At 49.0% G+C, this 24,190-nt stretch overlaps 1 protein-coding gene across 2 annotated transcripts in view; it reads right to left on the bottom strand.

The window, feature by feature from the left end:
* Window positions 1-23,808, bottom strand: part of Cyfip1 (cytoplasmic FMR1 interacting protein 1) — a 57,278-nt gene extending 33,470 nt beyond the window's left edge. For both annotated transcript variants that reach the window (XM_048329562.1, XM_048329561.1), the window contains exons 1-10: window positions 23,682-23,808; window positions 7,671-7,793; window positions 7,499-7,588; window positions 6,851-6,928; window positions 6,377-6,478; window positions 5,273-5,454; window positions 4,792-4,888; window positions 4,573-4,701; window positions 3,019-3,123; window positions 1,827-1,918 (exon numbers count right to left, since the gene is read on the bottom strand). In XM_048329562.1, coding sequence (XP_048185519.1) covers window positions 1,827-1,918; window positions 3,019-3,123; window positions 4,573-4,701; window positions 4,792-4,888; window positions 5,273-5,454; window positions 6,377-6,478; window positions 6,851-6,928; window positions 7,499-7,588; window positions 7,671-7,787 — 992 coding nt within the window. In that variant the 5' untranslated portion in view covers window positions 7,788-7,793; window positions 23,682-23,808. The remainder of the gene's footprint in view (window positions 1-1,826; window positions 1,919-3,018; window positions 3,124-4,572; window positions 4,702-4,791; window positions 4,889-5,272; window positions 5,455-6,376; window positions 6,479-6,850; window positions 6,929-7,498; window positions 7,589-7,670; window positions 7,794-23,681) is intronic.
* Between the last annotated feature and the right edge of the window lie 382 nt (window positions 23,809-24,190).

Below are 24,190 nucleotides of genomic sequence, written 5' to 3'. Positions count from 1 at the left end.
ATCATCGTTTCGCTGGAGACTGAGTGGTGGACTCTTGGAGGAACCGGGAATCCCCTCCCTTGTGGGGGGGAGGGACTCCGTTATACCTAGAATGATAGTTTTCTAAAGCGAAGGCTCTGAGAACGGAAAAGGCTGGTGCTTTTCTATGTGAGCCATACCTCTACTTCTGGATTTATGCTGTTAGTTGGAGGGGAAACTGGAAGAAAGAAAAGGAAGGGATGATATTGTCCAGGTAGAACTGACCTTGTTATCTGACTGATGGAATTGTAACTCCTCTGTGTGACCCCTTAATAGTGTCAATAAAATTATATTTATAAAAAGTAAATAAATCATCATTTCAACACGCAATCAAAATAAAGTACTGAGAAATTGGAGGAAAAAAAAAAGACTCAATGGGCTACGTGGAACCTATAATAAAAAGTATTTTGTGGCTGGGGATATGGCCTAGTGGCAAGAGTGCCTGCCTCATATACATGAGGCCCTGGATTCGATTCCCCAGCACCACATATACAGAAAATGGCCAGAAGTGGCGCTGTGGCTCAAGTGGCAGAGTGCTAGCCTTGAGCAAAAAGAAGCCAGGGACAGTGCTCAGGCCCTGAGTCCAAGCCCCAGGACTGGCCAAAAAAAACAAAACAAAACAAATAAAAAGTATTTTGTTGCCAGGTACTGGTGGCTCACACCTGTAATCCTAGCTACTCAGGAGGCTGAGATCTAGGGTCACAGTTCGAAGCCAGCCCAGGCAGGAAAGTCTGTGAGACTTTTTACCTCCAATGAACCACCAGAAAACCAAAAGTGGCAGTGGTGGCTTAAAGTGGTAGAGCGCTAGCCTTGAGTGAAAAAGAGCTCAGGGACAGCGCCCAGGCCCTGAGTTCGAGCCCTGCAACCGACAAAGTATTTTGTCAGCTGGGCTCCGTTGGCTCATGCTTCTAACCCTAGCTATTCAGGAGGCCGAGATCTAAGAATCAAGGTTTGAAGTCAGCGCCAGAAGAAAAACCTGTGAGACTCTTATTGTCAATGAACCAGCAAGAAGCCAGAAGTATTACTGTAAATGGTAAGAGCATCAGCCTTGAGTGAAAAAGCCAAGCAAGAACACCAAGCCTTGAGTTCAAGCCCCACTACCAGCACCAAAAAAAGCAAATAACGAATACATATTAATGGGTGGTGACGGGAGCGAGGCTGCCGATGGTATAGCAGCGTCTCTAGAGTGGATATTATTACTCAAAGCAGACTTACAAAAAGCATTGTGTGTTTAGGCTCCTATGTAATACTGAGCTACGGACCCATAAGGGTCCATACAGGGTCAGAGAAGAAACATTTCAAGATTTGTGGGCTACACCCTCCCTGTCAAATCTGTCACCGAGTCTCCATGTTTTTGTTTTTATGAAATCCTTTGATGTCACAAAAACAAGAGAAAGGCCTAGGTTGGTTAGATACAGGTTGGAAAACTGTTAAGATATACGCATATATTTTGCAGGGTTTGTTATAAAGCACTGAGTATATTTTACCTTTCCTATATTTTACATGGAAATGTAAAATATGAACATGGAAATGTTCTGAATCTGTGCTAATCCACTAACCCTGACTACCACTGAATAGTTGAAGTGTGGCTTCTCTCCTAAGGAAACTGAAAGTTTAACTGGATTGTTTCAATGAATTTAAACGTAAATAAATAGTGACACGTGGATAGGTACTGAAAGTATTGAGTAGTATTGAAAAGTATTGGATAGCCAGTTCTGGAACGTAGGTCATTTGGACAGTACTCTAGTTCAGTCAGTCACAGCCCATAGATGGTGTAGACAGCTCTCTATACAGGTTTATTCTCCTACCGAGATTTATTTTCCTCATAGTGGGTGCTGGTCTTGATGTATCTTGCCAGTTCTATTTGCATATCCCCAAACAGTGGAACAACTTGGAGTTGCTGTATTCAAAGAACAAACAAAAAATAGGATCACTGTGGACATTTAGTCACAAAATATGTAAGTAATAAGAAAAGGACTAATGTGCATAGTTTGGATCGAGTGCTACCTCTTGCAAGTCACTGAACAGAAAAAAAAAAAACTAAATAATTTCTATGCTCATCTTGAGAAGAATAAACTATGGGGAAAAATAAAATAGATGGAAAGAGTATTCAAGCAAAAGCTCTACCACTGACCTATACTCCCAGATGGCACCTGTACGTCCAATGGAATCCCAGTCACTCTACTGGAGGGACGTGCTTTTATGTATAAATCAGCAAACTAAGGTCTAATTGTATCTCCAAAGGATGCCATCTAAGATCATGCGGACGGATGAAACTGGAAGGTGTTCTCATCAAGATAAGCACGCCTCTGAGAAACTGCAATAAGTTAAGGCAGTGTGGGCCTAGCGTGAGGATGCACTGAGCCAGGACAGAGCCCTAGACAGTCCTAACCTGAGGAAGGCCGCACACAATAAGAGAGCAATAGGTGGAGTCTGCACTGAGTGAATGAGCACGGCCAACTGGATATTTTCCAAATGAGGAAAAATGCCATGAAGGTCAATCTCTACCCCACACCATACACGGAAACCAGTTCCTGAGGGACTATAGACCTAGGAAAGAAAGGGAATAATGCTTCTAGAAAATAACAGAGATTTCTTTTCTTTTTCTTTCTTTTGTTGGTTGTGGGGCTTGAGCTCTTCTGAGCACTCTGAGCCACAGCTCCATTTCCAGTTTTCTAGTATTTAATTGGAGGGATAAGTCTCATGGACTTTCCTGCCTAGACTGGCTTTGAACCGCGATCTTCAGATCTCAGCCTCCTGAGTGGCTAGGATTACAAAATCAATGGTGGCAGATCTGGAAAGACAGAGATCAGCCACCTTTGCAGATGGGAGAATGAGCCCCGGGGTCCCCTCCTCTTTCTGCATGTCCTGACATGTTTCACCACCGTGACAGGGTTCACAAGGCAAGAATTCAAGCTACACACACCAGTAGAAACGTTTTCCCCCGTGGTAGAGATCAGACAAAAACATACCAAACATACATGTACACCTAAAACTCACCTTAAAATACTTGTCAATTTTGGATAGGTTTATTCTCTTCTTGGCATCAAGTTTGTAAATGTTACTGACACTTCCATCCATCAAATACAGGCCAAATCCCATGACCTGAAAACCACAAGATGACGTGATCACATGCAGATGTGTAAAATCTCCCCGCACAGATTTACCCTGATACAGTGGAGAACTTTCAAACCACAAGTCATTCATCCTTTTTTTTTTTTTTTTTTTTTTTGCCAGTCCTGGGGCTTGGACTCAGGGCCTAAGCACTATCCCTGGCTTCTTTCTGCTCAAGGCTAGCACTCTGCCACTTGAGCCACAGCGCCACTTCTGGCCATTTTCTGTATATGTGGTGCTGGGGAATCGAACCCAGAACCTCATGTATATGAGGCAGGCACTCTTGCCACTAGGCCATATTCCCAGCCCTTATTCATCCTTTTAAAAGTGCCTAAGACCAGGCACCTGGGGCTCACACTTGTAATCCTAGCTACTCAGGAGGCTGAGATGTGAGGATTACAGCTCAAAGCCAGCCCAGGCAGGAAAGTCTACAAGACTCTTATCTCTAATTATCAAAAAAGCTGGAAGTGGAGCTGTGGCTCAGTAGTAAGAGTTCTAGCTTTGAGCCAAAGAAGCTCAGGGATCGTGCCTAAGTCTCAAGCTCAAGCCCCAGGACCGACGCAAACAAAGAAAAAGAAAACAAAATAAGCAAGCAAACAAACAAAAAAAATCCACATTTGTGAAAAATCTCAATTTGAAAACTGATTTAAAAAAATAATAATTATAAGGAATATGATAAAGCTGGGCGCCCGTGGCTCACGCCTATAATCTTAGCTACTCAGAAGGCTGAAATCTGAGGACTACAGTTAAAAGCCAGCCAGGGCAGGAGATTCTGAGACACTTATCTCCAATTAACTAGTAAAATGCTGGACCTGGAGCTGTGGCTCAACTGGTAGAGTGCCAGCCTTGAGTGAAAGTCTACTACTAATGTAATAGATAGCCAACAGCCCTATCTTTGGGTTCCTTCCATTCAACTGACCATAGACTGCTCTTTACACAGGATGCCATGAGAGCTTCAAAGGACTCTAGGTGATTTGAAGCAGGAGGGAGAATGTGCACAAATCGTATGCTCACACTCTATTTTATTTAAAGGCCTGGAGCACCCATGGACAGAGTCCTGGCACCAATTCCTTAGAGACAAGAAGGGACGACTGTGTTCAAATCTTAGGAGTCACACCTTTAACAATGGGGATGTCACCCAACTTTGCCTAAAGACAGCTTAATACTGAGAGAACCCTTGACACAAGACCTTCTGGACCCCAAGTACCTTCTTCTGGGATCAGCGTGTAGTTGTGTGTAGCAGTGGAAATGCTGTCTGTATCCTTAACAGGATGAGAATTTTTAAAAATGCAGACACGATAGCTGGAGCTCCAGCGGCCATATTGTACCATGAAGGAACACTTGGTGATGGCAGAACAACCAGGCCACAAGATGATGTACAGCCTTTGTGTACGGCTGTGTTTGCTCCAGGCTACCAGCTGTCCCCCCCCACACACGTACTTTGAGAAGCATGTGTTTCTCACTAGGCGTCAAGTACATCCTGTTCTCGTAGTAGTCCACACACAGATTCACGATGTCTGCCAGGAGCTCTTCATAGCCAGAAATCACCTCGAGCTGCTGCTGCAGGGACTGAAGCAGAGGGAAAGACGTGTGTCACTGTCTGCTCCCAGCCCCCGGGAGACACAGCGCATGGGCAGTGCGGGGAGAGCCAAGCCTTACTTGTGTGATCTTGTTGTGGTTGGCCAAGAACATAGACAGGTTCTGGGACTCCTGGATGGACTGTGGATCTGCCATTTTGCGTAGAAACTGAGCAGCCCTAGGAAGCAAAAGCCACCTCAGAACGCACAAACACACCGACGGAAGAGAAAAAACACTCGTGGCTGGGCACCAGTGGCTCACGCCGGCAATCCTCGCTACTTAGGAGGCGGCGGTGTGAGGATGGAGATTCAAAGTGAGTCTGGGCACATGCAGGAGGAGCTCCTGGACCGCTCCTGGACGTTCCTGCCCTGGCTGGCTTTGAGTCGCCATCCTCAGATCTCAGGCCCCCGAGGAGGGAGGATGACAGGCGTAAGCCGGGTCTGCCCTTTATCCATGTCCATCTTCTCATGGAAGGGGGCACTTAACACAGTCCCACGATTGACAACCAACGACTGTCAAACAGGGGCGAGAGGACCGCCTCCCGTCCGGCGTGGGAGCGCACCTCTTGTAGGCCGAGTGGTCGTTTTTCACGCTGCACTTCATGTTCTTCAGCTCATCCAACACGGCGAACATGTTGATGAACTTGCCCAGGGTGATCAGGTAGGCTTCCGACACAAAATCCTTCCTCCTTTCCGCGTGGCACAAACGCCTCACCTCCCCACAGAAACGCTCGATGGCATTTCTCTGAGTGGAAGGAAGGGGAGGGGCAGAAGGCACACCGTCAGCCGTGCACCGACGCCCGCCTCCGGTACAACTCTGCACTCACGCTTGTTCGCTGGTAAAATGCCAACCCTGCCGAGCGCCATTGGCTCACCCCTGTAATCCTGACTACTCGGGAGACTAAGGCCTGAGCGTCGCGACTCAAAGCCAGCCTGCTCTGCAAAGTCTGAGAGATTCTTATTTCCAACTAAGCTGCAAAAAGTCAGTGGAGGGGTGGCCCAAGTAGTAGAGCACCAGCCTTGAGTGAAAAAGCAAAGGGATAACACCCGGGCCCTGAGTTCAAGCCCCAGGACCGGCCCAAAACAAAAACCTACCCCACCAAGGGTCAAGGATTGTCTTCCGACTCAGGGAGACTGTCTATAAAGCAATTTCCAGGCATTTGCTCTGTAAGAACCATTATTTTGTATGTTAATCAACTACGTCCCTAAAGTAAAAGACTTTTACAAATTTGCTGATTATCTCAAGCAAAGTCACTCAGCAACACTGTCCTAGGTGCTGGTGGCTCACGCCTGTAATCCCAGCTACTCAGAAGGCTGAGATCTGAAGGGATGTAGTTCAAAGCCAGTCCGGGAAGAAAAGTCAGTGAGACTCTCATATCAAATTAACCACCCCAAAGCCAGAAGAGGGGCAGTAGAGCACCGGCCTTGAGCACAGAAGCCAAGTGAGAGTGTAAGGCCCAGAGTTCAAGCCCCGATACCAACACAAAAAAACCAAAGCCAGGGTATACAGACGTTGTCACTTTCAGATGTGGATAAGTAAGGGAGATTTTTCTCTCTTGGCAATGTTGAAAAGAAAACGTTATCTCCCCTAGTCAGTTCTATTTTCTCCTGTTAAAAGAAAACTAACCATTAAAAACCGAGCTCCTCCAGTTACTTTGCCGTCTTACCTGGAAGTACATAAAATTCATCAGTTTCATGACCTCGGGCTCCAGGACTTCCACGGTTTTCTCATAAATTTCCACTCTATTAGGCTGCTCATTACATTTCACCTGGGAAGGAAGGGGGTGGGGGAGGGGGGCAAGCACTGAGATTTCGCTCCAGGAGAAACTAATGGGCTTACTGAAGCTGGGCGCCCCCCCACAAGATGGGCTGTGGAAGTAGGGAGAGGGAGAGTGTGGCCTGTGGTATTGCAGGTGTGGCCTAGTAGGCTAGGGGTGTGGCCTGGCAGAGATCAGGGGTGTGGCCTAGTGGGATTGAGGGTGTGGCCTGGCAGAGACCAGGGGTGTGGGCTGGCAAGGTTGAGGGCGTGGCCTAGTAGGCTAGGGGTGTGGCCTAGTGGGATTGAGGGTGTGGCCTGGCAGGCACGGGGGTGTGGCCTGTGGGGTGGGGGCAAGGTTGGCAGCAATGGTGGTACAGGGCACCTGGGGGATGGCCCGGGAGCAGCTCCTCCAGGTATACAACATGACAGCGTACTCTTGTCCTTCTTCCAGCATCTCATTCTGCAGGACACACGGAGTGGGGGGGAAAAGGCAGGTAGGTGAGCAGGAAAAAGGAGATGGCAAACAAAGGGCTGGAATCTAGACCAAGTGCCGAAAGCCACACTGATGCTCCCTTTGGGGAACTGTGGCCTGAGCTGACGACGTGGCAGTGGGCACACCTCAGCGCCCTCCACCTTCCCCGGCCACCACGGGCACTAAGTCTCAGCTCCACTGTCGCTTCAACAATCAGACCTGAGACTGGGGACGCAGGGCTCTGAGCAAAGAGCCCACCCAACCCAGAATAAGGACACCCAGGAAGCGGGGGGGGGGGGGGCTTGCGGCCGGCCCCTGTCATCCTAGCTCCTCAAGGAGGCTCAGATCGGAGGATCCCAGTTTGAAACCAGCAGGGGCAGAGAAGTCTTTCAGACTCTCCTCTCTCATTAACCACAAAAAGCCGTGAGGTGGAACAGTGACTTAGGTGGTAAACTGCTGGTCTCGAGCAGAAAAGGCTAAGGGACAGCCCTCGGGCTCTGAATTCAAGCACTTGTACTGGCACAAAAAAAAACAACAACCTTTAATAGAGTTAATTACCATGCTGGAGTGCACGGTGGCTTGTTCAATGTATCTTGCGATGCCGGTGACAAATGCATTTCTGTCTTCAAAGTTCGTGTTGAAATTTGGCTGAAGGGAAGAGAAAACAAATGATGGCGTAAAAGCTCAGGGCCACCAGCTGGGCGGCCCAGCCCTGGCTCGAGGCCCCCACCTGGTAGAGCAGCGAGGACGGCGGGGGTTCGATGCACGGCTGCTGGTCGGGCAGAGGCAGCTCCTCCAGGAGGTCCACGTTGGAAAGGGCGTCCTCCAGCGTCACCTGGGCAGCCATCCTGGACTAGAACAGAATCAGCAGTCAGCGGCCCTGCCGATCCAGGGGTAGGGCAGTCACGGGGAAGGGAGCGGCGCGCAGGGGGCGCCAGGGAAGTGGCTATGATCCAGGGGGAGGAAGCACTTCATGGGCTCTGATCCTGAACGGGACCTAGGGGCAGTGCTGAGCCGGGATGGGAGCTCCAGGGCAGCGAGGCAGTGCTCTGAGGAGGAGAGAGGAACTTGGTGGGCTACATACTAGGCTGAACCTCTTCCTAATTTCCAGGCGGCAGGCAAAAAGGTGGTGCGGGCCAAACAGAGTACCGAGCAATCACCTAAGCTATTCAGGAGGTGGGTTCAAAGCTAGCCTGGGCAGAAAAGTCTCTGAGATCCTTAACTCCAATAGCCAGCTAAAAGGCAGAAATGGAAGTGTGGCTCAAGTGGTAGAGCACCAGCCTTGAGTGAAAAAGCTAAGGGAGAGTTCTCTGATGCTGTGTTTAAGCCATAGTTCTCTCTCTCTCTCTCTCACACACACACACACACACACACACACACACATACACACAAGCAAAAACACAAAGGTAGTGTGGAAGTTCAAAGCTAGATGGGCTAAGAACCCTGGGTATGCTGTCCAGTCAGAATTGTCTCCCAAGCTGGAGAACTGAAAAGGGAAGCCCCGGGGCACGTGGAAAGTCCCCGCGCGCACTGTGGAAAGGAAGGGTCAGCCCACACAGCTGCTCGTGAACTTCCAACTCATCCTCAAACAACACACTTGTGGATAGGACCTCCTTCACACCTCTGCGACCAAAGACCCCACACAGCCACGGATGACACAGCGCAAGGCAGAGCCACACGCCACTGCAGAAGACGTGCAACCGGAACGAAAGCTGAGGCACAGCCTGGAGAATAAAACCAAAATCCAACCAGGCTGTTTGCGGGTTAAAAATAAAAATGTCAGCAAGGCCTGGATGCTGGTAGCGCATACCTCTAATCATAGCTACTCAGAAGGCGGAAAACCTAAGGATTGGGGTTTGAACCCGGCCTGGGTGTGAAAGTCCTTGAGGCTCTTGGCTCCAACTAACCACCCAAAAGGCCCAGGTGCAGATGTGGCTTGAGTAGTAGAGCACTAACATTGAGCAAAAAAGCTTAGAGATCGCTCCCAGGCCTCGAATTCAAAACCTAGGGTTGACCAAAACAAACAAACAAAAATGAAAAAGACAGATTAGACTCTGAGATGGACTTGTTAAAACTGTAACCCCCTTGTGCAATCTTTCGAAGTTCAGAAAATTAATAATAATAATAATAATAAAAGAAATGCAACCCAATATATCATAGCCCAGCTGCAGAACTGAAGCTTAAGGAAAAACAAGTTTTGAAAACAATCAAGGGTAAATTAGACATCATAGAGGAGAAAAATCTGTTGGAACATTCATGCATTTCTCCTGAGAAACCAGGCAGCCAGAGGGTATAAAAAGGAGACTTTTTTTTTTTTTTTTTTAAAGCAGGGCACATTAGCTCAGTAGCCTGTAATCTAGCTAGTGAGGAGGCTGAGGTCCCAGGATCAAGGTTCAAAGTCAGGCCAGATAGAAAAATCCATGAGATCCTAATCGCCAATGACGCACCCACCCAAAAGGCTGGCAATGGAGCTATAGTTTAAGTGGTAGAGCACTAGCCTTGAGCAAAAAAGCTTAGGGACAGTGCTCAGGCCTTGGGTTCAAGCTTCAATTCCAACACACACACACACACACACACACACACACACACACACACACACACACACAGTGGAATAGTGGACTAGGAAAAGTTAGTAATCCTGATAGCAACCACTAAAAGAAAGCAACTACACATAGTATAAAACAAATAACTTTTAACAGGTAATTTGGAATAAAATTAAAATGAAATACTATGAAATAATCAAATAATCCAAAAGAAGGCAGAAAGAAACTGATGGTATGTCATTGGCAGAGCGTGAGCTTAGCATATTCCCGGAACTCATCTTCAGTACACCCCTTCACAAAATCAGAAGAGCAAGCATCAAATAATAAGACATAGAATTAGCCAGGTGCTGGTGGCTCACGCCTGTAATCCTAGCTACTCAGGAGGCTGACATCTAAGGATCGTGGTTTGAAGCCAGCCTGGGGCAGAAAAGTCCACGAGACCCTTATCTCCAATAAACTTCTCAGAAAAAGCTGTAAGTGGCACTGCAGCTCAAATGATAAAGCCTTGAGCACAAAGAGGCTCAGGGATTGCATCCAGGCCCTGAGTTCAAGCCGCAGGACTGCCAAAAGAAAATTACCCAGCAGAAAGCCAGAAGTGGAAATGTGGCTCAAGTACAGCACCAGCCTTGAATGGGTGGGGGGGGGGGGGGGGAAAGCTAAGTGAAAGTACCAGGCACTGAATTCAAGCTCCAACACTGGCAAGAAAGAAAAGAAAAAGAAAAACCACAGGACTCTCTGTGTCTCTCCCAGTTCAGCTCACACAGACATGCGCATAATCCAGCCTGGGGCCTGGTCAGAGCAGGCCAGGCCTTGAACGAGCACAACCGCAAAGGCCATGTTGAGGGCACTGCACAAAGATGGCTGTCTCTGGAAGCCAAGGAGTGAAGACTCTGCGAAGGCAACTCTGCTGACAAGCTGAGCTCAAGATTTCCAGCCCCTGCTAAACTACGAAGAACATTCATTTCTGCCCCATCTGTGGTGTTCTGTTGCGGGAGCTTCTCACGCGCTAACGTGGATCCTAAAAGAGCTTGCATGGAATAGTCCAGATAGGGCTGGATGCCCTTTCTCTCCCGCACCGCTGAGTGGCCACCCACAATGACTGGGATTTTTGTCGATCGCCAACAATCGACGCAGAAAAGGCATTCATTCTGCCAGAGTCAGAAACTGGCAGCCATTGCTGGCGGGACCTGCTCAAGTGCGGGCTGTAAGGCTGGCCTTCCACGCTTCCAGCCTTCCTAGTGCGAATCCACTCACCAACGAAACACTCTCCTGTGCTTGAGTTAGAAAAGTGAACTTGGATATGCCACGGGGAGCCAGATGCTAATCATGGTGAGGAAACTGAGTCACGCAGACCAAAGGAGAGAAAGAAGGCAGAGACCTCACCGGGCCAGAGTAGGTTTTAATCACCGCTGCACTGAGCAGGGTTGGAGAAACAAGGAGTGGGAAATGGGGGGTTAAAGTTTTTCTACATTTGAGGGTGCCGGTTTCCTTGGAATCTTCGTAGCTGTAGACCGTATAATGTCCTTGTGGCTGTGGTACAGGATTCCAGCTTGGAGCTTGAACCCAGGGCCTGAGCACTGTCCGTACTTGAACCCAGGGCCTGAGCACTGTCCGTACTTGAACCCAGGGCCTGAGCACTGTCCGTAAGCACTGTATGCAGTACGCACTGTCAGATAAGGCTGGGGGTGAAGTTGTGCTGAGAATAATTCAAGGACAGGGTTAGATTGGCGGGGGGGGGGGGGGGGGCGGGGGAGTGAATTCCCATTCCTGGTGGCTCATCCTTGTAATTATAGGTACTTGGGAGACTGAGCTTTGAAGATTGAGGTTCGAAGCCAGCCTGGGCAGGAAGTCTGTGAGATTCTTATCGCCAATGAACCAGCAAAAAGGTAAACAAAGAGCTCTGGCTCAAGTGGTAGAATGCTAGCTTTGCAAAGCAAAAAAAAAAAAAAAAAAAGTTAAGCTAGAATATGAGGCTCTGAATTCGCAGAAGCAGCACATACAAAACCTAATGGTCATCCTATAATGTAAAAAAACAAAACAAAAAAAGTAACAGAATTACTTTTTGTGTGCTTATATTGAAATTTGAACTCAGGACCTGGGTATTGTCCTTTAGCTTTTTTGCTTAAGGCTGGTTCCCTACCATTTGATTGTTTGTTTGTTTGGCCAGTCCTGGGGCTTGGACTCAGGGCCTGAGCACTGTCCCTGGCTTTTTTTTGCTCAAGGCTAGCACTCTGCCACTTGAGCCACAGTGCCACTTCTGGCCGTTTTCTGTATATGTGGTGCTGGGGAATTGAACCCAGGGCCTCATGTATACGAGGCAGGCACTCTTGCCATTAGGCCATATCCCCAGCCGTTCCTTACCATTTGAGCCTCACCTCTACTTCCGGCTTTTTGATAGTTAATTGAAAATAAAGTCTCATGGACTTTCTTGCCTGGGCTGGCTTTGAACCATGATCCTCAGATCTCAGCCTCCTAAGTAGCTAGGATTATAGGCACAACAGGATTTTTTCTTTTCTTTTTCTTTTTTTTTTCTTTTTTTTAAAGCAAAATGAATGGCTTGGTCCTTTTCCCTGTCTCTGGGCCACACAAAGCAGGATGACTAAAGACATGAGCGCAAATGTTCAGCCTAGCTGTTCAGCTAAGAAAGAAAAACAGTCTGTTCTTGCATAACTTAGCAGTCTTTACAAGAGGAAAAAGAGCACTTGGACTGCAAAGAACTAATGGAAATTAGCGCTGCAAGTCCAATGACGCTCAACCTAGTTGCAGGGATGGTGAGAGATTAAAAAGAGGGGGGGAATCTAAAACATGTGAGGTGTGAGTGTGTTACTTCAGTAAGCTCGCACCCCTGGGAAGACTGGAAGCTTCCTCTGCAGGAAAGCAGCCATGGAGACAAGACAAAGCAAAGGAGCAGGGAAGACAGGCACCTTTAAAACCAGGCATGGTAGCCAGGTGCTAGTACCTCACGCCTGTAACCCTAGCGACTCAGGAGGCTGAGATCTGAGTATTGAGATTGGAAGCCAGCCTGGGCAACAAAGTCTGTGTGACTCTTACCTCCAAATAACCACCTAAAAACCAGAAGTGGAGCTGAGGCTCAACGTGGTAGAGCGCTAGCTTTGAGCAAAGAAGCTCAGGGATAGCGCCCAGGCCTTGAGTTCAAGCCCCACAGCCAACCACAACAAAAGCCATCACTGGCCACGGCAGCTAAGCCTCCCTATCTATTCGAGAATGGCCCCCATGAATTTCTGTTGCTTAGTGACCTGTTCTGATACCACAGAGCAATGCAATGTGGTAACGCTACCCTGCACAAAGACCAAAAAAAAGCCAGCATTTGAGAAGACGAAGGAAGAGGATTGAGAGTTCAAAGCCAGCCCAGTCTAGATGGCCAGAGCCTGTTTCAAAAAACAAAGAAATATCAAAAAAGAAACCCTCCCTAAAGCCCCAAGCTTCCTGTAAAACTGTGCGATATTAAACCAGCGTACTAGTACCCATATCATCTAATGTTTTCTGTGTCTGTCCCTTGATTATATCAAGAGGCCACAACTGAGTGACTCACCTATTACCTTGTGATGTTCACTAAACAACCACCAAGCCTGGTGACCCGTGTTCTTTAGGCTATGCTCTGTTTTCTTTTTTTGTCCGTCACAGTGCTTGAATTCCGGTCCTGGGCGCTGTCACTGAGCTTGTTCACTCAATACTCGTGCTCCACCACTTTGAGTCACAGCCCCACTTGCAGTTTTCTAGTGGTTAATTGCAGACAAGAGTCTCCGGGACTTTCTTAGCAGGGCTAGCTCTGCACGGAGATCCTTCGCTCGCAGCCTCCTAAGTAGCTAGGATGACGTATGAGCCACCAGTGGCCAGCTTAAGCTGCGTTCTTATTATGAAGCAACATACAACTGTATTCACATAGTAGGTACATGCCTATTAATATATGCTGAGGCTTCCATGGGCCAGGAACCAGATGAAAGAAAATTAGGACCAACTTAGGCTAACTTAGCTCACAGAGAAATCTAGAGGGGACCCTAAACGCCGGAGGGACAGGCATTAGTGACCCCCACAACGGGGGCTAGCTGCTGTCTGGAGGCCTTAAAGGCCCAGAGGCCTCAAGGCAGAGGCACAAGGATACCAACACAGAAGGAGGAGTTGGGGGCAAGGGACCGGGAGCACCAGGGCTCACCCGGATAAACAAGGCAAGTACTGAAGAACACTGATCCTACCTGCTATGGCACAAGGGTTGGGGGAGGGGGGTGATACTTAAGGATGTGCTAGGTGTCAGACACAAACCAAGTGAGTCTTTTCACAGGAAACAGAAAGAAGTTGCCTTTCTCTCTGCTAAAATAGAAACTGCCAAGGCAGCTGAACAGCAAGGTTGCAAAATGCGAGTGAAGCCGTAACTCGGGAAAAAGCAGAACAAGAAGCGAAGGCGTGTGTGCCTGGTTCGAGCATCTGAGTGTGTGGTACACCAGCTGCTCTTAGGCTGCTTGCTAGCCAGCCAGCCAATTGTATTTTGCTAGAAAGAAGGTCTTCGGAGCATTTTCAACCTAGTAGGGTTTTTGTTTGTGTGTTTGTTTCACCGGGTGCTGGTGGCTCATACCTGTAACCCTAGCTACTCAGGGGGCTGAGATCTGAGGACTGTGGTTCAAAGCCAGCCCTGGCATGAAAGTCTATGAGACTTATCTCTAATGAACCACCAGGAAACTGGAGCTGGAAGTGTGGCTCAACGTGGTAGAGCACCGACCGAAAGAGCCCAGGGGCAGAGCCCAGGCCCTGAGTTCAAACCCCGGGACAATAAAAGTTTGTTCTCCTATAACTTACCTAGCATGACAAAGAAAAGATAAACATGAAATGTACAAGGATGTTGGGCTGATTTTCTTCCTCTTTCACATGCAAATAGCAGCCCTTCTTAGAAAAGTAGGAACTTCCAGTATTTTGTTCTGTGCATATGTAAAAATAAAATAATCTCTGGATGAATATTTTATTGAATTGTTCTTTTCTCCCCCACATGTTAAACTATCCAAGCAGGGAACTGGAGGCAGATTAATTTAAGCAGGAGTTTTGTGGAGATGGCTAGCTACGGTGATTGGCTGGGGAAAAAAGTTCACACTTAAAATCAAATAGCAAGCTGGGCACCAGTGGCTAACGCCTATAATCCTAGCTACTCAGGGGGGTGAGGTATGAAGATTGCAGTTCAAAGCTGTCGTGCAGGAAAGTCTGTGAGAAATTTACCTCCAATTAACCAGTGGAAATAAAACAGAAGTGGAGCTGTGGCTCAAGTGGTAGAGCACGAGCCTTGAGCACAAAAGTTCACGGACAGTGCCTGGATCCTGAGTTCAAGCCCCAGGACCGACACATACATATACACAAAAATCAAATAACATCTTCTAACTCAACTGTGCTACTTGGGAATTTCCCCATATCTTACTGAGTAGCTACCATCACATACAGGGGTGAGCCACCGGCACGCCAGTTAACTGCATTTCTTTGATTGTCACTGAGGTTAACATTTCCTATATAGTAACCAGTTTTGTTTCATCTTCCTTTGGGACTCGTCAGTTTTTGTTGTTTACTTGTTTCTTCGAAATTCTCTACAACCTTAAGTATTTTCTTCATCAGGCAGGCACTATATAAATGATACTAGAGATTGGGAATGTGGCTTAGTGGTAGAGCGCTTGCCTAGCATGCATGAAGCCCAGGGTTCGATTCCTCAGAACCACATACACAGAAAGAGCCAGAAGTGTCACGGTGGCTCAGGTAGCAGAATGAGCAAAAGAAGCTCAGGGAAAGTGCTTGGGCCCTGAGTTCAAGCCCTAGGACTGGCAAAAAAAAAAAAAAAAAAGATATCAAAGAGATTGCTTTACTTTACTCCCCCTTTCCCCCTTTAACCTTGAAATCTATGTCTTATCTTTATTTTCTGGTGTTGAGGGTTGAACTTAGGGACTATTGTGAAGTTTTAACTCTGTACCATGTCACTTTTCAGTGTTTCCTTCTGGAATTTCCTCTTTCACTTCTAAATTTACCAAGTGGAAAGAACTCTACCAACCCAGCCCAGGCCCAGGGAAGGAAATCGTCACTAGCCAGGTCACTGTTGCCACCACAAGTCAAGAACCACCCGCATGAGAAAGAGTATCAAGGCAGCACCTAATCTCAGAGAAATAATTTAGAAGCAATACTGACATCCATATAAAGTACAATAAACTGATTTGTGGCCATTTTTTTTCTTTTAAATAAACCTTGTAAGGCTCTGGTGGTTGACATGTATAATCCTAACTATTCAGGAGGCTGAGATGTAAGGATTGTGGTTCAAACCTAGCCTGGCAGAAAAGTCTATAAGACTCCAGTTAACTATCAAAATGCTGGAAGTAGAACTGTGACGCAAAGGGCAGTGTGCCATCCTTAACAGAAAAAGCTAAGGGACAGCACCCAGGCCTTGATTTTAAGACTTAGTATTTATAAACACTACACACACACACACACACCCTTGCTATATTGCCCAGACTGGCTTCCAACTCCTGAATTCAGATGAACCTATAACAGAGATTTAGAAATTGCTTTAGTTCACGCCTATAATCCCAGTTACTCAGGAAGCTGAGATCTGAGAATTGCAGTTCAAAGCCAGCCCGGGAAGCACATGAGACTCTTATCTCCAACTAATCACAGAAAAAGCCAGTAGTGGCTCTGTGGCGCAAGTGGTAGAGGGCCAGCCTTGAGTAAAAAGAGCTCAGGGGGCTGGGGATATAGCCTAGTGGCAAGAGGGCCTGCCTTGGTATACCCGAGGCCCTAGGTTCGATTCCCAGCACCACATATACAGAAAACGGCCAGAAGCGGCGCTGTGGCTCAAGAGGCAGAGTGCTAGCCTTGAGCGGGAAGAAGCCAGGGACAGTGCTCAGGCCCTGAGTCCAAGGCCCAGGACTGGCCAAAAAAAAAAAAAAAAAAAAAAAAAGAGCTCAGGGGCAGTGCCCAGGCCCAGAGTGCAAGCCCCAAGACCGGCAAAAACACACACAAAAAAAGCAAAAGCTCTTCATGCAGGCCTCAAAAACTTCAAGTTATGCACATACTTTGATCCTTGTTCTTCCCAGGTCGCCTTGGATTTCAGGAAGGACAAGACTGATAAATAAATGTCTGGAGAAGAGTCAAAACCACAAAGTCAATGAGATCCGGCCCTTCCCAACCAACTCTGCCGTGAAACTCAACTGGACCTTTGACTAGCACTACAGGAGACATGCCTTTCCCTCCCCGTCCCAATTCTGCCTCTGTTTAAGTCTAAAACTCACATCTGGAGTGGAACCTCTGACCTAGAACTCCAGTGACAATCCTCCTGCCTCAGCCTCCCAAGAAGCTAAGACCAAGGCATGAAGCCACCCTGGCCTGTCTCTCGTACATACTTAAGACTTTGTAAAATTGGTACCGATGGATGAATGGATCAAGGAAAAGTGATACACACACACACACACACACACACACACACACACACACACACACACACAAAGGACAGTCCACAGTGCACCCTCTTCATCTCTAAACAAAAATCGCAAAGTTCCTGAAATAGAGATTACTAAACATACTCTCTAAGGTGCAATCGTTGCTAATTTTGCAACACACCAGACACACACAAAGAGCCCAGGGCCTATCATGTGCAGCATACAGAAAAGACACACACCGAGCTGTGGGATACATTTGTGCATACATTTCCCAAGGCCCACAGGGCTACCTGCGACCCCTGGCCTTCTGGGTAGGGCTAATCCCCAGCCCAAAGGACATAATGCAACACATCTCCACCTCTTGCCTGGACCTGAGGCAGAGTCCGGGCAAGCTAGAGCTCCAGAAGCTTCTCCAATGCCCTTCTAGGATCACAAATGTATACCATCTGAGTAGTAAGCCCAAAATATATCACTAAAATCTAAGCATACACAGTGAACTCTCTCTACCCAGCTGCCCAGTAGGTTGGCACAGAAGTGCAAGGCAGAAAGTCACAGCCTAGACCATGGCCATGTGGCACATGCATTCTTAAGGAGGTCCATTCAGTTCTCTTCATTTCTTCTTCTTTTTTCTTTTTCCTGCCAGTCCTGGGGCTTGAACTCAGGGCCTGGGCACTGTCCCTGAGCTTCTTTGTGTTCAAGGCTAGTGCTCTACCACTTGAGCCGTAGCGCCACTTCCAGCTTTTTCTGAGTGGTTTATTGGAGATGAGAGTCTCACGGACGTTCCTGCCCAGGCTGTCTTTACACGGTGATCCTCAGGTCTGAGCCTCCGAAGTAGCTAGGATGACAAGAATGAGCCTCTGGTGCCAGGAAGTAACTAGTGTTTGGTTAAACTCCAGTCAACATGTTGCTCTGAAGGTAATTTTGAGATTAGAAATAAATATTTGTCAGTAGATTTTGAGTAAAATAGATTACTCAATAACTCAGTTAAGTGTTATCTAATGGGTTAAAGGTCTTGACGGAAAAACAGAAGACCACCAAAAAAGGGAATTTTTGCCTTGTGACATTGAATTCTTCCCTGGGGCTGTATTCTCTTGGTCTATTTGGAAAATTTTGGACTTGCCAGCCTTCACAACAGTGTGAATCAATTCCTTAAAATAAACTTCTTTCTTCCCACCACCTCCTAACATACCCTATTTGTTCTGTTTCTCTAGAAAATCTTAATAACACTGCTACCACCCCCAGTCCCGCCATGAAAGCCGACAAAAAAACACAACTGTGTGTACAAAAACCTTTTAGTGTGATCCACAGGAGAGGAACGAAGGAGACTCTAGATAGCTTAGGAAATTCCTATGCACCAGTACAATCAATCACCTTTGGGAGGGCTGATTACAGGGAGCGCACTGTTGGTCCTTTCAGGCAGGGCTGGCAAAAGCAGAAGAAAATTCCTTAAAAGTGGAAAACTTGGCTAAGCACCGGTGGCTCCCACCCGTCATCCCAGCTACTCAGGAGGCTGAGATCTGAGGACTGATTTGAAGCCAGCCTGGGCAGGAAAGTCCGTGAGACTCTATCTCCAAAAAGCTACTCAGAAAAAACCGGAAGTGGCGCTGTAGCTCAGTGCTAAAGCACTAACCTTGAGCAAAAAGCAGCTCAGGGGCAGTGCCCAGGCTCTGAGTTCAAGTCCCAGGGCCAGCACGGGGGAGGCGGGGAGGAAAACTTGGGGCTAGAGTGTAGCTCAGTGCTACAGCACACGCCTAGGATGGGAGCCCTATATTATTTTTTATTATTGTGTTTACAGCTGCTGGTACTAGGCTTTGCTCTCAGGGCCTGCCTTGTGTTCTCCCTTGGCCTTTTCTGTCAAGGTGATACTCTACTACTACCACTTCCCACTCTGGGCTGGTTAACTGGAGATCGGAGTCTCAGGGATTTGTCTGCCCGAGCTGGCTTCTAACTGCCATCTTCAGATCTCTGCCTCTTGAGTAGCTCGGATTATAGGCGTGAGTCACCAGTGGCCAACTTCCTATGTTTGATTCTTCACACACACATGTGCATGAGCACACACCTGCATGGAGACAGGCAGACAGACAGACAGACAGACAGACAGACACACACACACACACACACACACACACACGTTGAGTCAATCAAGCTTAGCCAGGACATCAAGTATCAGGCAGATCCTCAGATCACTTCTGACTTGGGACTATGTGACAGAATGCTGTGAATCTTCAAGAAGTCCACACTGAGCCCCGCTGTCCTGGTTAGGGCAAAGACACAGGCGTTAAATTCTGTGATGGAAATCACTGTTTCCTAACCATCAATTTTTCTCCCCTTACGGAGCAAAATCCATGACTTGTTTGGGGGAGGGTAAGCCAGGCTAGTAGAGTACCTAAGATAGAGTCACCAATGGTCTGGTTTTAAGGTCACAGTAGCTACCACTAAGCATTTGTCATATTCACAACTGGAAAAATCCTGGAAGCCAGAGGTCAATGCCCACCACTGCTGTCTCCCATGATAAAGTCGCGAGGGGAGCAATCAGGAAGATGAACAATGCACTTCTGTTTTATGTCACATGGGAACTGCAGGCTCCAAAACTCCCACAGAAGTTTTTTTTGTTTTTGTTTTTTTAAAGCTCATCTCTACGAGACCACGTTCAAAGAAACCTTTAATGGGCAGACACCAGCGGCTCACTCACGCCTTGTCATCTTAGCTACTCAGGAGGCTGAGATCTGAGGACTGCAATTGAAAGTCAAGGTAGGAAAGTTCGTGAGACTCGACTCTCATCTTTAGTTAACCAATCAAAAGCTGGAAATGGAGCTGTGACATACAGGGTAGAATGGCAGCCTTGAGCTAAAAAGCTAATGTCCGGGCCCTGAGTTCAAGCCCCAGTACTGGCACCAAAAATAGAGGACTTTAATACAAATAATCCATGTCAATACAAATCTCTCTCCAGAATGCTCAGCAGCACTCCTATTACATGCCCTTAAATGAGGCCAGAAAGGCTGTGGATAGGCGTCTCAGTTCTGGCTCTCTGTTCTTTTTTTTTTTTTTTGGCCAGTCCTGGGCCTTGGACTCAGGGCCTGAGCACTGTCCCTGGCTTCTTCCCGCTCAAGGCTAGCACTCTGCCTCTTGAGCCACAGCGCCGCTTCTGGCCGTTTTCTGTATATGTGGTGCTGGGGAATCGAACCCAGGGCCTCGTGTATCCGAGGCAGGCACTCTTGCCACTAGGCTATACCCCCAGCCCCTGGCTCTCTGTTCTGACAGGAGGACATAAGGAGAAGAACCAGCAAAATGGCAGGTAGGAGTCCTACTATATAACTACTTACATTATATGTAAATAGACAAGACACTCACATTGAAAGGCAGAGATTTAGGAAATGAATTAAAAAACAAACAGCTCAATCATATGCTGTTAAGGAAACACAAATGTTTAATGTGTTAAGAAACACATTTTATATGGAAAAAAAGGAAACACATTTTAAATTCAAACACACAAATATAACCAAACTGAAGAGGGGGAAAAAAAGTCATATGATGCAAAGAAAAGCCAGAAAAGAATGGAAGTGACTACATTATTAGACAAATATTAAGACAAAACAGACAAGAAGACAATAATTATTACGAGAAACATTATGATAGTAGATGGGAAGAGGAGGCAAAGAGGAGCAATAGAGGGGGTGAAATTGACTGGAATACAGTGTAAACACATGTGGAGATATAATTATGAAATTCCCCTCTATATAACTAATGTAAGCTAATAAGAAGAACCAAGACTCAATCCATCAGAGACACAATAATAAACATATGGCATTAAAAAAAACACAGCCCCATAACACATAGATCTGAAGATGGCATGATTCTATGGCCAAAATGCTAAAGACTCCACAAAATTACTGTTAGAGCTCTTAAAGGAAGTTAAAGCTCTTAAAGGAATTTGGCAAGCCAGGACCTAATGGCTCACATCTCTCCAATAAAGCACCAAAAAAAGCTGGAAGCAGGGCTGTGGTTCAAATAGTAGAAAACAAACCTTGAAGGAGAAAAAAAAAAAAAAAAGCTCAAGGACAGCACCTAGGCCCTGAACTCGAGCCTCAGGACACACACATATACATGCACATATGTGCAGAATTCAGAGAAGTCTTAGGATCCAAAAGCAGCACATTAGAAACAAGTTTGTTTGTATACCAGTCCTGGAGCTCTGTCCTTGAGCTTCTTTTGCTCAACGCTAGCTCGCTACTGGTAGCGCTACCACCAGCTTTTTCTGAGTAATTTACTGGAGATAAGAGTCTCTCAGTCTTTCCTGCCTGAGATGGCTTTGAACTGCAATCTTCAAATCTCAGCCTCCTGAGTAGCATCTGGCTGTATTTCCATACTTAACAACGAATAATCCAAAATGGAAACGATCAACTCATGATAGTATCACAAAGGAAAAAAACAAAGAAATTAAACCTTGCAAGCTAAAAATGACAATATGCTGTGCTTAGAGCATACAGATCCTACATATATTTCATTCGATTTTTGCCCATTTGATTTTCACCTACTCCAATCGTGTTTTGTTTGCTTGTTTCACTTTTGAATTGCGTATTGCTAGTAGAGTAACCAGATTTTCTCTTATCTACAACAAACGAAAAAAAACATTGGGTTTCATCAAACTAAAAACTCTAGGTCTATCCAAGGACTCTATCAGGAAAGAAATGTGACCAGGCTGGGTAACGGGGGGTGCCTATCTGTAATCTGGGTGCTTGGGAGGCTGATGCAGGAGGAATGTGAGCTCCAGGCCAATCCGGGATTTGTAACAAGACTCTGTCCCAAGTGAGTGTGGACAGATTAACTCCTAAAATGGCCCAGAGTATTTTCCCATCAACTATCCAATCAAGGATCGCTATCCAAAATACGTAAAGAAGTCCTAAATCAGCAATATCTGTAACCCAGCACCCAGGAGGCCGAAGCACCGGTGCCTCACGCCCATCATCCTAGCTACTCAGGAGGCTGAGATCTGAGGCTGGAGGTTCAAAGCCGGCCCCTTGCAGGGTGGTGGAAGAGATTCTCATCTTCAATAAACCATCAAAAAAGCCCGAAGTGGAGCTGTGGACTCAAGCGGTAGGGCGCTAGCCTTGAGTTAAGGAGCTCAAGGACAATGCACAGGCCGAGGTCAAGCTTCAGGACTGAGCCGCTCACAGAAAAAGAAACAACAGTAAAGTGGAGATGGGTGGCTGGGGCCTGTAATCCTGGCTCTCCAGGATGCTGAGATCCGAGGATCCCGGTTTGAATCCAGAATGAAGAGTCCGGGAGACTCCGATCTCCAACTAACCCAACCAAGAGCCAGAAATGAAGGTGTGACTCAAGCAGTAGAGAGTGCCAGCCTGGAGTGACAGTGCTAAGCGAGAGCACGAGGCCCTGAGTTCAAGATGCAGCGTGTGCGTGTGCGCGCACGCACACACACACACACGAACGGTTGAGTCCCAAATGCAGATTCAAAGCACCACAGGATCTTCCGGGAAGCACAGGACTCTGAAGAGATCCGTGGCTGGAGGAATCACAAACCTTACGGAATACAGCGTGCCAAGCATTTATCAGCACAGGCATGGTGGGGCGCAGCTGGGCTGGGGGCGCCCTTCAGCAAAGAGGACCCCCCCCCCCACCACCCCCGCAGGGAAGCCCACAGCACCACCTTCCCCCCCCCACACACACCGTTGGTTTATTCATTGACATGGGGCGCCCCCCCCCCTCCCCACCTCCTCAGCTGTCAAGCGGTTCACCCGGGCTGTTTCCATGGGAAACTACCGGGGTCCAGCGAGAGCCCAGGAAGAACCACGGGGGCTGGAGACACACAGCAAGAGCAGGATGGGCCGGGGGTGGGGGTGGAGGGGGGGTGAGGGGGAGGGCGCCCTCCTCCACGCGTGGGAAACGCCAACTCCCCACAACCGCGTCCCAGGAGCCCCGGCCATCCCGCTGCTGGGCGGCCACCGCCGGGCGCTCTTTGGGGGGTTCACCGCCCCCCCCAACCCCCACCCCACCCCACCCCCCAGCCGCCCAGCCCTCCACACTCCCCCCCCACTCTTTTTTTTTTTTTTTGCACACCCACGACGGGTGTGCACACGAAGCGCGAGCACTTTAGGCTGAAAACAAAAAACAGTTGAGCGCGGGGCGCTGGGCCACGCAGCCCCGCGTCCACCATTCCGCCCCCCCACAAAAGCCTCCACCTGGCCGGGGTGCCCCGCGGACCCCAGCCCACCCCCCACCCCACCCCACCCCCATCCTCCGGCCCTCGGAGGAGGGCGGCGACACAAAGCGCCCGCCGGCCCCGGGGCTCCGTGGCCCGCGCGCCCCGAGGAGCCGGGCTCGGCGAGGCGCCTTCCCCGGACTTTCCGAACAATACCCCGCCAAGCACGCCCCGTGCGCCCCTTTCCCCGTGGGGAGCTCGGTCGGCCACGTGCTGGAAGTGTAGGGACCTGGGGGTGGGGGGGGGAAGGAGGACACCCCCAGGGATCCATCCAGGGGTCGCAAGTCAGGGGTTGCAGGTGTTGGGGAACTTGGGGGTGCGGGGACTCGGTGGCCCCGAGATTCGGGAAGGCGAGGCAGGGATTCAAGGAGGCGGCGCAGGAGCCCGGTGACACCCCCGTCCCCCGCCCCTCGCCCCTCGGCCACCCCTTACCCAAGACCCAGCCCCGGGGGCGCCCTGGCCACCCCCCCCCAGCCCGGCGCCACTCTGCCCGGCCCGGGCCGGGGTCAGCTAAGGGCGATCGGGGGGACCCGGCGGGGCCCCCCCCTGGCAGGGCTCGTCCTCACCCGAGTCCGCGGCGGAGGCTCGGCGGTCCCGACCGGGCCCTGGGAGTTTTCCTGCACCCGAGTGAGTCACTCGGGCGGGCCGGGAATGCGCCAGGAAACACCCGGCCTCCTCCCCTTCCTCCCGGGGCGGCTCTGCCCCTTCCTCCCGGCGCTCCTCCCTCCGCGCGCCGCCCCGAGCTCCGCCCCCCACCCCCCGCTTCGCCCGGCGGGGCGGGGCCCGCGCACCGCCCAGGTGACCTCGGCGGGCGGGGGACCCCTGGCACCTGGGGGTGGGGGGAGGGAGGGGGAACCCCCACCCCCCCCTCTCCCGGGCCCCGCCGGCGGGAGCTGGCTCCGCGCCCCGGCCCCGCCCGCGCCAGGCGGGGGCCGGGTGGGGCGGGTGGACGGACTCGCCCGCGCACACCTGCGCCTCGCAGGTGATCCGAGCCTCCGCCCGCCGGCTGGCCCAGCCCGCCGTGGGGGGACGGGGGGGGTTGGGGAAAGGACCCCGGTCCCCGGCCTGCAGTCAT

This window comes from Perognathus longimembris, chromosome 20 (assembly GCF_023159225.1).
Source record: "Perognathus longimembris pacificus isolate PPM17 chromosome 20, ASM2315922v1, whole genome shotgun sequence".
NCBI classification, from domain to species: Eukaryota; Metazoa; Chordata; class Mammalia; order Rodentia; family Heteromyidae; genus Perognathus; species Perognathus longimembris.
Note: the sequence above shows the minus strand (reverse complement) of the source record. Positions and strands in the feature narration are given on the sequence as shown.